Source organism: Leptodactylus fuscus, chromosome 6 (genome assembly GCF_031893055.1).
Source record: "Leptodactylus fuscus isolate aLepFus1 chromosome 6, aLepFus1.hap2, whole genome shotgun sequence".
NCBI lineage: Eukaryota > Metazoa > Chordata > Amphibia > Anura > Leptodactylidae > Leptodactylus > Leptodactylus fuscus.
Window position 1 is genome coordinate 106,535,254 of NC_134270.1, and position 16,596 is coordinate 106,551,849.

Genomic DNA, 16,596 nt, shown 5'->3' on the forward strand with positions numbered 1-16,596 from the left:
CTGCAGTGTATAGGGCCCTTTTTATTGTACAAAATATAATGCTATATAAAATTAAGTGTCACCATAATGGGATGAATACGGTAGAAGAGAGTTACAGAAATATAAGAACTGCCTAATGTGTCGGGCAGAGGACACAGATTTTATTAGATTTATTTAAGGATACTGCAATGGTTGATGCGGGGGAGGATGAGTGGGAAGACAGTTTACACAATGCAAGAGTCAAGTCAGCTTCTGCTGTGCAGCATTCCACTGGCGCTGAGAGGCATTCATTAAAGAATGATTTAGAACAAAAGTTATGACCAATAACAAGTTATAATCTTCTAGAGACGAGATCTAAATGAGAAACTACTGATGCCAATTACACTGTCCTGACATGGCTCCTTGAAGGATTCAGAAGAAAAACTCCAAGTCTCTTTAAAGTACTGGTTGACATTTACTGTAAGCAAGCAGAAATATTGGAAATACCCAATTACTGGTAAGGGTAATTGCCGATCTGAAAGCCCATGACAACACCCATGTAAGGAGGAATCTGCCTACCTGGGGAAAGGAAACCTGGAACATATAAAAAGAGACCACATCTCCAACCACCTCAGATTTGCAAGACTACCACCCAGAGGGGAGAGTAGATAAAGAATAAAACAAAGAAAAAAAAAAAACAGATAACAAAGAGGACAGACCGAGGGGTCCCAACCGAACAAGAATTCTAAGGGTGCGTTCACACGATGTAACGTGCCGCGTGATGTGGCACGTATTCGGCGTTTGAGAGTTTGCGCGCCGTAAAAGCTCCCATTCATTTCAATGGGAGTTAGGATCGTATACGCTGCGTTATTTTGCGGCCGCAAAATCATGGCCGCAAAATAACGCGGCGTATACGATCCTAACTCCCATTGAAATGAATGGGAGCTTTTACGGCGCACAAACTCTCACACGCCATATACGTGCCACATCACGCGGCACGTTACATCGTGTGAACGCACCCTAAAAGTTAACCCAGGAAGGGCACGGAGCCTGCCCAATCTCCCTAAAAGAAACGGGGAACCAGTCTGGAAAATTATGTCCCTAACAAAAAAAAAAAAAAAAAAAGGCGACTGCCCTTAACAAAAAGAAACTAGGAGGGAAAGAACTCAGAATTGTCATGGGCTTCCAAAAAAGATGATTAACGGTAAGAGTAATTGCTGTTTTATTCTTTCCTTCCAAAGGAGACAGTCAAATCCAATGGAGGGTTAAGACTATAGTGCTGAAAGTTTAGGGAGAGGTCCAGTGGTGAACCTAACCTTTCTGCTGCCTGAGGCGGAAGATAGAAAGAACCCCCACCCCTTCCGGACTGAATACCAGGGAAGGGAGGTGCTACTGGTAACATTACAGTGAATACAGTGCAATAACATTCTCATCTCTTCCTTTTGGACAGCCATGACCACAGTACAATACCTTGTATGAACCCGTTTATGCCTAGAGATCCATTATTGGAATAGCAGCCTCATAGCACACAACTCAAAAATTTCAACCTCCAGCATAAATGGGCTAATAATGCCCCTAATAGCCCTTATATAAATAACACCTGTTAATATATAAAGTGCCCCCTCCTAATAACCCCTTAATACACCCACTACTCGGCAAAAAAAAAAAAAAAAAAGCTGCCGTCTCCTCTTCATCACCCAGGATCACGTCTGCGTCTCAGTGTAGGAGGCGTGTGATGTCATAGCATCGTGTCTCCTACACAGAGAAGCAGACGTCTTGCGTCTGTCTTCTCGGTGTCTTGTAAACCGCAGTTGCTTGCAGTTTACAATACAGTCACAGATTTAGTTTTAACTAGATTGGTGTCTTGCAGATGCCGATCTAGTTAACAGTGAAGCATATATTAATGGCCTAGGGCAGTCTAGGAGTAGGAGGGAAGCCTATGCTGCGTGTGTCCTGTGAGGTAAAGTTACCTGCAGAGTGATGTACCTGACAGGACGCATGCAGACCAGTGCTCCTCCATGCCGCCCCTCCTGATAGTGTCGCCTCATTAGAGGTGCGTACCTGGAGAGCTTCACGTGGCCACTCTACAAATCCAAGAAAATAAAGTATCAGCTCTCTTCACCCAAAAAGCAGCAAACACTCTGGTGGAGTGAGCCACAAACCCCACGAGAGGAGTGAAGGATTGGAGTGGGGTAATATACAAGACATATGGCCAATCTAATCCATCTAGCAATGGTGGCATAGGCAGAGCTTTAAGGCTCTGCCTATTACCCCAAAATTCTCATTCTTCCTCCATTCCAAAGAAACTGCCAAGTATCTTAGAAGACACTTCTTGACATCTAGACAATGAAAGGATAACCTTCCCTTTCTAAAAGGAACCTGAGAGTCAAAGCATAGGAAAATCCTTTTTGTATGACCCCAGAGTATAATAATTGGAGACCCTAAGGGCTCGTTCACACGTGAGCAAAGGGGAGGTTTTTGACAGCGGATTTCGCGTCAAAAACCTCCCCTTTACAATGGTGCTCTATGCAGACAGCCAGGCTTCTTTTCTCCGCTAGCAGCAGGCTGCTGCTAGCGGAGAAAAGCAGCGACATGTCCTTTCTTCAGGAAAGCACCCGACATAGGAGGGCAGCACCCTCCTATGTCGGCTCATTCATTTGAGCCGACAGCGGAGGGGAAAGCCGCGACCGCGATGGTCGCAGCAGGCGGTCAAACCATTTTCTAGTGCTTTTTGAAGTGTGTTTTGGGTCATTGTGCTGCTGGAAGACCCATGACCTCTGAGGGAGACCCAGCTTTCTCACTATGGGCCCTACATTATGCTGCAAAATTTGTTGGTAGTCTTCAGACTTCATAATGCCATGCACACGGTCAAGCAGTCCAGTGCCAGAGGCAGCAAAGCAACCCCAAAACATCAGGGAACCTCCGCCATGTTTGACTGTAGGGACCGTGTTCTTTTCTTTGAAGGCCTCTTTTTTTTTTCCTGTAAACTCTATGTTGATGCCTTTTCCCAAAAAGCTCTACTTTTGTCTCATCTGACCAGAGAACATTCTTCCAAAACGTTTTTGGCTTTCTCAGGTAAGTTTTGGCAAACTCCAGCCTGGCTTTTTTCTGTCTCTGGGTAAGAAGTGGGGTCATCCTGGGTATCCTACCATACAGTCCCTTTTCATTCAGACGCTGACGGATAGTACAGGGTGACACTGTTGTACCCTCGGACTGCAGGGCAGCTTGAACTTGTTTGGATGTTAGTCGAGGTTCTTTATCCACCATCCGCACAATCTTGCATTGAAATCTCTCGTCAATTTTTCTTTTCCGTCCACATCTAGGGAGGTTAGCCACAGTGCCATGGGCTTTAAACTTATTGATGACACTGCGCACGGTAGACACAGGAACATTCAGGTCTTTGGAGATGGACTTGTAGCCTTGAGATTGCTCATGTTTCCTCACAATTATGCTTCTCAAGTCCTCAGACAGTTCTTTGGTCTTCTTTCTTTTCTCTATGCTCAATGTGGTAAACACATAGGTGCGTGGAAAAGTGAAGAGTCAAAGATGTCTGTTCCAGACTTTACAGAGACAAGTCACAGCTGCAAGAAGTGGTCATGGCAGTCCAAAGGGTAGATACGGGAAATGTGGGAAGACGTCTCCTGTGAGTATTACTGTACAAAGTACTACTGCATTTTATTTATTAATCAATGTTAGCGCTAGCACCCCCAACCCCCCCCCCGCTGCCTGAGGTGAACGATCAAGAGATGAACGCCAACACCCTCCCCCCCTCCCCCGACTCAGTAACGGGGCGTCTTTTGATCATCCACCTCAGGCAGCAGAGAGGCTAGGTTCACCACTGCCTGGGAGACTTTCAATAGGTCCCTGGTTGTCAAGGGAACTAGGATCCAGTTCTAGATCTAGCTCCAGGGGGCCAGCAAACCCCAGAAAAATGGTGTCTTTGTCACCTTTGACTGAGGCGTAGGGGACCTTAATGCTGGCAATCACTGCGGACACTGACCACAGGCATTAGCCCGGGTCTCTGTTGTATAATATGGTAGCAGTGAATGGTTGCCATATTAAAATACCTAATATCTACTGTACTATCAGGGGCGTAACTACCGTGGGGGCCCGGTGACAGCCGCTACCGCTGCGTTTTTTTTTTTTTTTTTTTTTTTTAAATAGTCCGTTACGGGCCCCATTCACTTGCCGATCCTGGCTGGGCCGGGATCGGCAAGTGACACCGCGGGCTCCACAAACACTATCATTATACTCAGGGGTCTTTGCAGACCCCCCCCGAGTATAATGATCAGCGCAGTGGCATAACTACCACCATAGCAGCAGAGGCAGCTGCCACAGGGCCCGGGACATTAGGGGCCCGGCGACAGCTACCTCTGCTACCCCCGCTCTTATCGCAGACAAACTGTTTTAACTGCGATAAGAGCAGGGGAAAGCTGGAAGGACCTTGTGTGACGTCATCCGTCACATGACTGGGTGGGCGTGTCTATAGCCCGTACAGTCCTGGAAAGAGAAGGAGAGCTGTGCTGCTAGGTAATGAAGGGGAGGGGGAGGGAAGGGAGATGCAGGATGGAGAGTGTCTGTGTGTAAGTGTCTGTGTGTGTGTGTAAGTGTGTGTGAGTGTGTATGTGTGAGTGTGTATGTATTTGTGGTGAGGAGCAACAGTAACCTAGGGGCAGAGATGGAGGGGAGGACATGAAAATGTGGGGTGCATGAAACTGGGGGCAGATGGAGGGAGGGTATGAAATGTCATGTGACATCAGTGTGTTATTAAAGATGGCAAACACAACCAAAGACTGCAGCGGAGCCGGAAACAGGTAAGTAACTTTTTTTTTATGTCTGTATCTCCCCTCGGTCTCCGATTATTATACTCTGGGGTCTGAAAATACCCCAGAGTATAATAATTGTTTATGGGTGTTCATTATCGGGCATAATCCCATGTGCAGGGGCCACAATGGGGTATAGTACTGTGTGCAGGGGCCACTATGGGACATAATAGAGCTTGCAGGGGGGGGGGGGGGGGTCGGTCGGTCGAGGTCTTCGGTGTCGGTCAGGTAGGGGGCGGGGGCCCCATGACAAAAGTTCGCAACGGGGCCCCGCCATTCTTAGTTACGCCACTGTGTACTATTATAGTGAAAGTTTGGAAGGGCTAATGGAGAATCTGCATCTCACAAGATATGAAATTTCTCCCAAGCACAGGTATGCTCCATATGTGGCCTTAAAATTGATGTAGGAATAGACAGCAGGGGTTAAAACAGATTTTGGGGTGCCAGTAAAGTGGAAAAACCCAAAAGTGACCTCATTTTGAGAACTACATCCCTCTAGAAATTTAGTATGGGGCATAGTGTGCATTTTTACCCCACAGTTTCAGATTTTAACAAAGAATGACATTTTTACAAATAGGCACTGTAGTGTAAGTTTTTCACAAAAAAAAAAAAAAAAAGTTTGATATGCAATTTTTTCCAGGTACAGAAATGTGGATGAAAATTGCTGTTTGGGTACAGCAAGATTCAGAAGAGAAGCCCACGAAGTTTGCAAATTTTGAATGCATGTCACATTTGCAGAGCCCATTTTAATAACTGGACCCATCAGAGTTTATTAAGGGGTTCAGTGGGCATTAGTTTTCCCAAATCCAAACACTGCAAAAGATATGAAAGCCAAATATAAATGGCTTACACCAAATCCTCCGTCCTTGTCATACTAGCTAAATCACTAAACCTGGGGTATACCCTGATATGTACGCTACACTTCTATGTTTCCTTTGCTGTCACAAATCTTTATTTTTTTATTTTTATTGGGGGGGGGGGGGGTCAATACACTTTAATGATGCCATTTTTGAGAGAGGTGCCTATTAGAGATGAGCGAGTACTGTTCCGAACAGCACGCACGCATTTAAATGAATGGAAACACTTGGTACTTCCGCTTTGACGCCAGCTGCTTAACCCCCCGCGTGCCGGCTACATCGATTCATTTCAATGCGTGCGTGCTGTTCGGATCGGCTGATCCGAACAGTACTCATCTCTAGTGCCTATAAATTTGCTATCACATCCACTGGTTGGGGGGAATTTTCTTAGTTTTTTTTACGTTTTTGATGTTCGGTAGTGTTTATTCCATGCATCTGAATGGCTATGGTGATATCTAGCTTATATTGGCTTTAAGTGTTAATTTCTAGAATAAAAAGCCATGGGTGGAGGGGGGGTTATCACCTCAAGTGCACAATTTTTACTTTTCTGTTGACCGAATTAGTTTATGTCTTGTGGGATGAGACATGCATATTACTTATTCCACATTTTGTAAGGCAAGATGGCAAACAGTTATTACTTTTACCACCATTCATATTTCTTTGGACCATAAAACGCACTTAGGTTTTAGAACAGGAAAATGGGGTAGCAAAAAAAAAGTGGTAAAATATTTAACATATGGGAGCTGTAGTTTTGCAACAGCTGCAAGGCCACATTAACAGGTGACCCTGCAGCTGTATGGAGATGGGTCATTTTCCACAGGGGTCAGGTGTACCTTTTAGTTTTATTTTTGGGAAGGTCTATTGCTTGGATCGCTTTTATTCAAATCAAAGGACTAGGGGAAAAAAAAGAAAAAAAAAAGTTCACTGTGCTGGAAAAATATTTATCAGTGTGTAGATCAGGCACTCAGACACAGGGTTACCCATGTGTTCCAGCAGTGGCGTAACTAGGAACTGTGGTGCCCCGTGGTGAACTTTTGACATGGGGGGGGCGACCGACACCTGTCGAAGACCCCCGACTGACTACACCCCCCAACACACACACCCCTGTGCTCTTATCCCCCTTAGTGACCACTGTACACACTATTATGCCCCATAGTGGCCCCTGCACACAGTATTATGCCCCATGGTGGCCCCTACAAACACTATTATGCCCCACTGTGCATACCCCAGAGTATAATCTGAGACCGAAAGTGGATACCAACATAAAAAAAAAAAAAAAAAAAAAAAAAAAATCTGTTACTTACCTATCTCCAGCTCTATTGCAGTCCTCAGTGGTGTCTGCCTTCTTCAATGACGTCACACCACCTGTGTCCCAGGTCATGTGAAGTCAGGGAACATCCAGAAGTAGGCCCGAACCTGCCTAATTTTTTTATGTTACCTTACCTGGACCTCCGATCATTAGACTCGTATACTGAGTAGAATGATGTTTGTGGGGCCCAATGAGTCACTTACCGATCCCAGCCACTGTCATTTTCTACTTGATGTATTCTAGGGAAAGGGGGTTAATTTAGATTTTCACACATTTTATTAGACCCCCTAGGGATCTTGACCCTGAAATCATTTGACTACAAGTCCCATAGACTGCATCATAACTGCAATAGTAATATCATAGGCCTGTGATCCTCAAAACAGAACCTCTCACCATTTCCAACCAGGAGTGGAACTAGCAAACACTGAGCCCCATAGCAAACTGACTTGAGTGTGTGTGTGGGGGGGGCTTCTCCCAACATCATAAACAAAGATATGGCTTACTGGTTTTTATATTAGCTCACCTCCCCTGGGCCTCTGATCATTATACTTTGGGGTCTAAAAAGACCAACATTCCCCCCACCAAGTATAACACCAGTATTTGTTTGGATTTCACCCAACAAATACTCTTGCTGCAGACCCACAGCCTTACTTACATACAGTGGTATAACTAGGAACAGCGGGGCCCTGTGGCAAACTTTCACGTGTCTCCACTTACCTAAGTTGATCCTGTAAACTACTGCATCTCTCTCTCCCCCCCCCCCCCCCCAACTACTTGGAAATGCTGTCTAGACATCACACTTAGTAAGACTCATGCTTGATTTTATTAGAAATTGACAATTGCACAAATAAAAACAGGGCACAGACTTAAGAACTTTCTAGGGAACCAGAACCAAAGTAATTGTTACAGTTCTCCTCATGAGAGAATTGGTATTCCATTATACTCATCTAAACATTTTCAGGGTGGGATGTTGGAACAGTGTGGGTCAGTCAATGTGCTCCAGTACTTCTATGATGGCATGCTTAGGACCGTAACCTACAAGCTGGTTGATCTTCTGGTAAGGAAACTTTAGACAGTCACACCCATTGACACTCTTGATAAAATGGCGGATCTTAACACAAAGACGACATTTCAAAATTACAGCGTAGGAACAGTTAGACAAATTACATGTCCCATGAAGTACCTTCATTCCAGCACGTTGAGCTGGTCCTCCAGGATCCAGTGCTTGAACATGACATGGGCCATTACCTCGTACCACAAATCCCCAGCCAAGATCATCACCTACAACCTGTAAGAATATTATAGGATTTAGTGTTATGGTGTCAGTTTTAACTGATCCATTTAATTGGCGAGGAAAAAAAACAAAAAAAACTGTTCATTTAACGTGGGGTCTTAGGCTTCTACAACTAAATTATATTAAATAGGAGATTTCCTCCTTTCTCTTGACACGACAGTGTAGTCAGCACCAGGGGAATAAGTTATCCAGTTGCTAGTGAATTTCCACTTTCCATTCAACGCGAATACATTCTCCCCCCCCCCTTCCATTTTCTACTATCTACAAATGGTATTCATACCCCACTAAGGCTGGCCTGTGGAGGGTTTCCATAAGTGCTTGGGAACGGGGTTGGTTAGTTTTTTTGCTTGATCCAAATGTCATTTGAGCAAATACTTTATTGCATGCTTTGATTTTTGTAATGGTAAGAGTTTATGGCTTTTAATATCAATTATAGAGGAAGCTGCTACATTAATCCAGATTCTCCAAGGCTGCTTCTCTAATCTTCCAATAGGGAGTGAGATTTACAGATTTTATTTGGGCAGTGTCCTCAAACTGTAAATCTAGCCACTTTAATGCCAGTTTTGACAAGTTCATCCCATTTGTAGAAGCAGCCCATTTTTTAATTCCAGGGAATTCTACTCATTAGCGCCTTAAGATTTTCCTTAATGGGAAGAGCTAGTTTCTTTATGGTATTGAGGCCCTCTAAACATATAATTGTGACTGTTTCAACTTCCTCTACGTTCACGGCGCTTCATAAGGCTTTTAATATCAGATCAGAAATGTTCTATCATTCTCCATTTCAAAAGGATGAATATCAGACTCCGATCCAGAAAAATAAGGCAACAGCTAGAGTCAGAGGAAGTACCCCATAGGAGTAGGTTTGCAGCTGGGGATTGGAATCATTCCATCAAGAGCCATAAGAATTTTGAACACCGCTTTGGTTGTAACTTGTGAATATTTAAATTAAGTCACTAGATGTCAGTGTAGGTCTTGGAAGAATAAGTCTAGATTCAACACCTATTGCCTAGTGCAGAGTATAACTAATCCAGAAAAATTCCACAAAAAATAGTAAAAATCGGCTCTACTAATAAAATTTATACTTTTTAAAATAAGTAATATACCTCGGATCGTGTTGGAATTGTCCTCCTGGTTGGAGCCAATTTTTACTATTTTTGGTGGAATATTTCTTCGGGAAAAGTCCGTTCCGACATCTGGTCTCCCAGGAGAGTTCAACTTTATATGGACTGGTGAGCTGATTACATACATATTTTTCTAATCCAGAAAAATGCCTTAAAATAGTTTCCATACTCACAGTGAGTTTCTTCATGAAATACGGTGCCCCTGGTGCCAGTAGTTCCTCCAAAGTTACTGGTTTCTTCAGCACTAGGACAGAACAAGCTGTTAACTCCAAGGTTTTAAAATTATGTCCCACCTCAGGGACCAACAAAGGTCTGCCTCTGCCAGATATAGGGGATACTTAACATTAGCAGCCACAATACCTGAAGGGAGCCCCTTTGCAGGAGAGGGATTGGTTGGTTGGTACATGTAGCTAACAATATTCCCCATTCTTCCGACACCGCTTCTTTTTGTGGGTGAAAGAGGTATAGGATCTGGGTCGCTGGCTCCAAAGGGAATGGGAATTAAAAAAAAAAAAAAATGTAACAAGAAATTGAGGTGTTGTCCGGTTTGTAAAGTGTACAAAAATAAAGTAATGAAATAGAAGGCATTATGCCACGAGAGACATCAATTAGGATGAAAGGCAACTTATCCTGGAGGGAAGGGGGTCTGACCACGGAGAACAGTGGGCGTTTTACCCCCATTGTGAATGCAACCAAGCCCCAACCACAGATGCTCCCATTGACTTCAGTAGGAGCACCGATTTAGCAGGGTTCTGCACTTCTGCCAACTCCAGTATTCCCATTTAAGTGCATGGTAGTGGTAGTGTACAACATCCACTGTGGTTGGCCGCTAGGATCAGTGGAAGTCTCAGTGGTCAGACCCTAACTGATCAGTGGTTTATCATCCATCCTTTAGTTCGAGGATATATATTTTTCATGTCAAAAGCACCTTAAATATCTTCAGTTAGCCATTGAAGTCAGCATGAACCCCACAGTAGCTCAGTGGTTAGCACCGTTACCTTGCTGTGCTGGAGTCCTAGGTTTGAACCCAAGCAAGGACAACATCTGCAAGGACTTTGTTTGGCCCCATGCTTGTGTGGGTTTCCTCCAGGTACTCCGGTTTCTTCCCACACTCCAAAAACATACTGATAGGGAATTTAGATAGCGATCCCTATTTGGGACAGTGTTGAATACATCTTTAAAGCGCCTTGGACATTTAAGAGCTTTGGTGCCACCTTGGGCAAAACTTTGTAGAAGCACCCTCACCCAGTCACAGAAGGGCAGAGCGCATATTTACCTGTACCGATTGCATGAGTGGTTTGTTATACTTTGTTACTCTATTTCCAGTTTTGAACTAGGTAGCCAAGTTCCAGAGTAACAATAGGAACTATTAGGTGCCATTTATGCACAGGAGGTACTGTATTTTACCACCATTGTGAATGCAACCAACCATTTGGGCACCAGGTCCCAAGTGCATATATCTCTCCTATAGCTACTGCACCTGGCTATAGTTTGCAGATCACTAATTATAAAGGTCCATTTATGCAATTTATTGTGTCCATGTAACTAGTATCCATTTTACTGTATATAAAAAAAACAAAAAAAAAACAATGATCATTCTAGTACAAAAAAAATAAAAAAAAATGTAGAATTGTGACAAGGTGACTCATTTTAGTTTTATTCCTCTGATGTGTCTGCAGGCATGCCATTTCCTTTGGAAATAAGGTATCGCAGTGGCATTTCTTTCCACCCTCCCATATGTTGACTCTAAGTAACGTGGAGGGTGTAGGATATTGTAACACACCCTTTTTGGGGGATGCAGAGCTTTATGCCAACACTACCACTTGCTCCCTAGTCATAAGCATTTCCATCAAACTGATACAGCACATTGTGGGTAACCCCTTTTTACAAAGCACTCAATTTGACTTTGCAAAATACCCAGTCTAGAAGATCTACTCCTATCAAAACGAGGAACACTTGCACTAGAAAGGGTTAAAGTTCAAATTCCCACTATAACCCAAAGTGCAGGGATACTATGTGCTACAGAAGGAATCCCTGCATTGTGGGCTACCCATTGTCGTAAGAACTCATTCCATAGATGAAAAGCGGGTTACAACTAGTTGAGAAGATTGAGAGATTTTCAGGATTTTTGCATGAATGTTCCTTTAAAATCTATCCTGAATTCTCTTACCACATACAAAGCTGCTTTGGGGAAGCTCATCACTCAGTTTTTCCAGGCTGAATGGACTGTCAGGAGAGTCTTGTCGAGCCTCTGCAGGGTCACCAAGGATTTCAGTTAGTTTTCGCTTACGTCGAAAATTTATAGTGAACTGAAAAAGCATGTTTGAGTCGCAGAATTTATATCGCCCTGTGACTGGAGAGAAGAGGGGTATATCAGATGCTATTTTCTTTCCAGGAATGTAACAAATATAGATAAGTTTGAATTTAATATAGAAGTCATCTTTGTGGTGACAAGATAGTCTTCATTGGTTGTCAATGGAAGCCACCATGAACGCAATAACTTTATGGTCATATTTGGCAGAAGCCAGTCCATGACCTCCTTATGTAGCTGTGCTAGCTTCTCATGTGTAGTGTGTGCCTGATAACCTGACCACAGTAGATCATGGCTGGGCTTCAGGCAAGTCCCTTGACCATAGGAAGTTCCTGCATTCATGATTCTATCCATTGGCAAACAAGAGACTAATCTTGGGGTAACTGTCTTTACAATTCTGCAAGAGCCTGGCAGGGAAAGGATGCAGAGCATGCAAGTGTTCACTAATCTCTCTCATATGTGCATTGCAGCAGGTGCCATCATGCTTGGACTAAGGCAAAAACTTGCAAATAAAAGGAAAAGGATCTAGTTTTTTTTACTAAAATCAGGAAGACAACATTGCTTCACATGGGGTACAATATTCATATCTCGTATATGTAAAGATCTATATTTATGCATCTACTTTAAGAGCTCTGGCTGGCATTTGCAATACATTAACATGGAGTACTGGACAAAAAAAAAAGTATTTTCAGCAGCTTTGAATGCATTAACTGCAGTAGCAGTTTGCCATTACCATAATTGAATACAATTCGAATAGGAAGTTACCATATTAAACACCCTCCAACCCGTAATACATTGCACGGAGAAGGTCTATAGCTGCATGTACAAGTCACAAATCACTTACCATGTCGGATGAGGCCATAGTCTACCAATGTTTTGCACAACTTTTCACCATCTGCTCTAGAGTGAACTTCACCATGTTTTACCAGCCAGTCCAAGATCTCAGAACCAAAGAAAGTTCTTCTATATTGCCGTGAGCCTTCCGTCCGAACTTTAATTATTGAGTTATCCTCATTTATCATCCTTGTGAAATAGCAGGGGGGTGGGTGGGAGTAGAGTTGGGAAGAAAAAGGAAACATTTTCTGTATTGTCCACCAGCAAGATTCATTCTGGGGCACACTATATAGCCAGTGCAAGTTTCACTTGACATTTGCATATTCCAAAAAAAATTGCTGACATTCCCCATCAATCTCCCATCCTTCAAGTAGTAGCTTACTGCCTAGCCCTTGCCTCTGGTCAGCAGCCTGCTTGTCATACAGCTAGGGCCCCTTAACTGAGCCAGGGATACGCACCTACACAGCAGCAGAAAGATTCAGCATAACTGGACATTGGGATCTGGGAAGAAAACTGGTGGCCCAACTCTGCACCTAGAGGTCATCTCACTCCAGTGCATGCACAGCATATAGACATACTAGCTAGTTTATTATACTGTCATAATCTTAGATATACACCAGCCTATATGAAGCCTCCAGAAGAAGCAGCTAGATGAGATGCAGGTTGGGTCTAGGTTGTGACTGCCAGTAAATGGGTACGCTTTACCCTGGTTGGTATATGATACGTTACTATGATGTTCACACCGTCATTAGGGACTGATGGGTTGAAGCTTTGTTATTGTAGTGTTATGTATTATACCTTTTGGATATACATTGTGTACATGAACTGTACACTAGATAAGTTGTGTTCTACCACGTGCAGCAGGTAGCAATGACCACCTTTCCTCCATATTTTAAATAGGACCTTCATGTCCTCTGAGATAAGCGTTTATACTGCTAGAAAGCTGAAAACCAAATTCAGCACACTGCCAGCTTTGCCGGTATGTGCCCCAGTGCCAGACAGTACAAGGCTATGGAAGAGAGCTGTCAAAGTTTGTCACAGCCTAGCAATGATGCTAGTCTAAGGCCAACCTTTCTGACAGAGATGGGATTTCAGAGCTGAAACTAACAGCACCAGGGTTCACACAGTGGCAAAGCTGATAGTACTCTGGAGCATGGCGGTATTTCATGCTAGTCCGCTGAATTCAAAGACATGAAAGGTCATCTTTAATGGACTAATTATAGCTAGAGATTTTTTTTTCTTAAAGGGGTTGTGCAGGCCTCAAAAAAGAAAGTTTTCTTCTAAGGTTTCTTCATTTTAAAGATATGGAGATGTGACAATGCCATGTGAACAGACACTTCCTGAGAAGAATAAAGCCATAGTCTCAAGTCCTGTGCTGTTAAGGACACTTCTTTCCCAATGCCGAGTCCTGCAGTCTCCCTGAAGCTTCCTTATAAGTGGAGCACTGGTCACACAAGTGCACTATCCCGTCAGTTGGGTGGGATACAAGTCCTGTGGATAGGGGCAGGCCGTAACTGGCCCCATTTACTTATGTCACTGCTGCTGTCCATTGAACTGAAAATGCCATACTCTAGTGTCTGAAGAGAGTCTGCCCCCAGTATATAGTTTGCAGGGAGTGAATTGCAAAAACATTTCAGGTTCTACAAAACCCAAATTTTTTTTTGTGGTAGGAGCCACTTCGGCACATTATACTGTGTGTTGGGGCCGCTATGGTACATTATACAGTGTGTTGGGGCCGCTATGGTACATTATACTGTGTGTTGGGGCCACTGAGACATTGTGGTTTGCCCTTTAATGTTAGCCATGACAGGCTGTTCTTGCCTCTATCACATAGTATAGATACAGATCATTTTAAATAAGTTTGGAGAAGACAGAATTTTCTCAGCACATGGATTGTTGTGTTAACATATCCGACATCTGGAGTTTTGCTCATTATTGTTTCTGCATATAGTGACTCAAAGCAATGAGGTTTTTCTCCAGTATAAAATATTACTATACACAGATTTATAGAGACTGACTTCCAAGCTGCAGAAGCCAGTTTTTAATAAGCGTCATTGCTCGCTGGAACACTTTGTACTAAAACTAGAGACAACCTGATACATTAGGAAACAAACTGTGCACCACTCCTCTCCCCTACTCCAATATTATATTACACAGGGACACTAGCATCAGTACCATAACTGTTACAGCCCTGTCTACAAAACTCCCCTCAAGTGCCTTGTATTATTGGGCATTATTTTAGAAAACTGCTAAATACTCACTTCTCATAAATCCGCTGACACCGGACAGCCATCCTCATCTGGTTAGTAGGGATTGAGGTACCATCATCATTTCGAAACCGGTAGAACAGTTTGTCTTCTTTAAAGGTGGCATGTGCATCACACACTGTGGAGAGAAAGAAATAGTCTAAACCTGAGGGTGTCAGAGGTACTGCAATAGCAATGTTCTCCAATAGCAATGTTCTCCAGACCTCTGAGGACATCAAGTAGCTATATTCTTATACGGGGGCAGTATTCTAGCATTTAGGGTCTTATAACTAGAAGCTAGGCATTCAGAACTTCTATCCTAGAAGCACGACGACCACTAGATCTTACCGTGATGGATCACATCAGACTCAAAGAGTTTCTGCATGATGCTGACTGCGATTTCACTGTGCGGCGCCTCTTTACGGGCAAGTAACCAATCAACTACTTCCTTTGCCACAAAGCTGCTTGGGTAGGTGAACCTCTGAACACCTCTGTCCTTTATCAGCTTGGCATTGTGCAGTCGCAGTCTGCAAGAAAGTAAGAGTACAGGCCCCATTCACACAGCAATATTTCATCAATATTTGTAAGCCAGACATACTCTACTCCTGATTTAGAAGATGAACAGAAGAGTCTGACTGGAACCCATCAAATGGTACAAAGCCAAAGTGGAGTAGTTGCCTGAACCAATTTTTTATGAAAATAGAGATTAAATTTAAAGGATATGAGTGCGTACTCCACTTCTTACCACTGTGCCATCCATCTTGGTGTGATCATGACACAGGGCCTATGGCATGACTGGTGGGCACATCTAAAGCTTTATTAGTTCTAGTAGTTTAACTCTATAGGAGGATATAATATATCATACCATGGTGTGGGGTAGGGGCTGAACATTATACAGGGATTAGGCTTAGTTTTATACAACTGAACAATTGATTTAAGGAACCAAACAAAAGGCCCTCACCTCAGTTGTTCCCCAGCCAGGCGAATTTCAGTTTGTCTCTGAAAGATTTCAGCTTGCTTTTGTACATTGCTGCTTATAAACTCCATCTTGGCACTATCACTACCTGCAGGGGCCACTTGGTTTGGTAAAGGTTTCACCCCTAAACAGGGAGACAATAAGCAACTTGCAGCCCACTGCAGGCCCCTACCCTTGACTCAGAGCACCCAAACCCAGGAGGTTGTACCTTCCCAGCACCTTTTTATATAAGAGCTGCATGTATGTCTTTTATTGCACTAAGAAGTAGCACATGTTACTACGCAGCTCACCTGGGTGCTAATGGCAACTAAACCCAAAACCTCAGGATTAAGCCTCCTTGCAGACACTGTATGTATGGTCAGCATGCTAGCTGGGTTTTTCCCAGCTAGCACGCTGACCCATTCATTACTATGGGCCTATACACATGACCAACAATTACACGGTTCCGTGTGTAGGACATAAAATATGGAACAGGTCCTATTCATGTGGTCCTGCTTTCGCAGCTCTATTCATTGAATGAAAGGGACTTTGGAAGAACAGGCGGCACACAGATGAAATCCATGTGCAGCCTGCGTGCCGCCTGTGTTGTTCATTCATAGCCAACGGTTAGCACACGGTCGTGTGCCACCTGCTTTAGTTAAGGGCTACACACGCTACTTAAATTGACATTAAATACATGAGACAAAAAATGTAATACATTTCTATGGTGACATGCTGCGACTGAGATGCAACAGTCGCAAAAAATCCAACATACGCATCAATTGTGTCACATGTGGCAGTGACTCGCATGCGACTACAATTACTTTCTTTATAATTTTTCCTTTACTTTTGCTCACAGCCCATATTATTGCATGTTGTTTTTTAAGA

At 43.4% G+C, this 16,596-nt stretch overlaps 1 protein-coding gene across 1 annotated transcript; it reads right to left on the minus strand.

Annotated features, from left to right (window-relative positions):
- Window positions 1-7,932: 7,932 nt before the first annotated feature.
- LOC142210029 (DEP domain-containing mTOR-interacting protein-like) lies at window positions 7,933-15,800 on the minus strand. The gene is made up of 8 exons (XM_075279058.1): window positions 15,715-15,800; window positions 15,102-15,280; window positions 14,769-14,892; window positions 12,518-12,696; window positions 11,533-11,715; window positions 9,536-9,606; window positions 8,131-8,235; window positions 7,933-8,058 (listed from the first exon to the last, which is right to left on the minus strand). Exons 1-8 carry the CDS (start codon window positions 15,798-15,800, stop codon window positions 7,933-7,935), a joined length of 1,053 nt encoding a protein of 350 aa, XP_075135159.1.
- Between the last annotated feature and the right edge of the window lie 796 nt (window positions 15,801-16,596).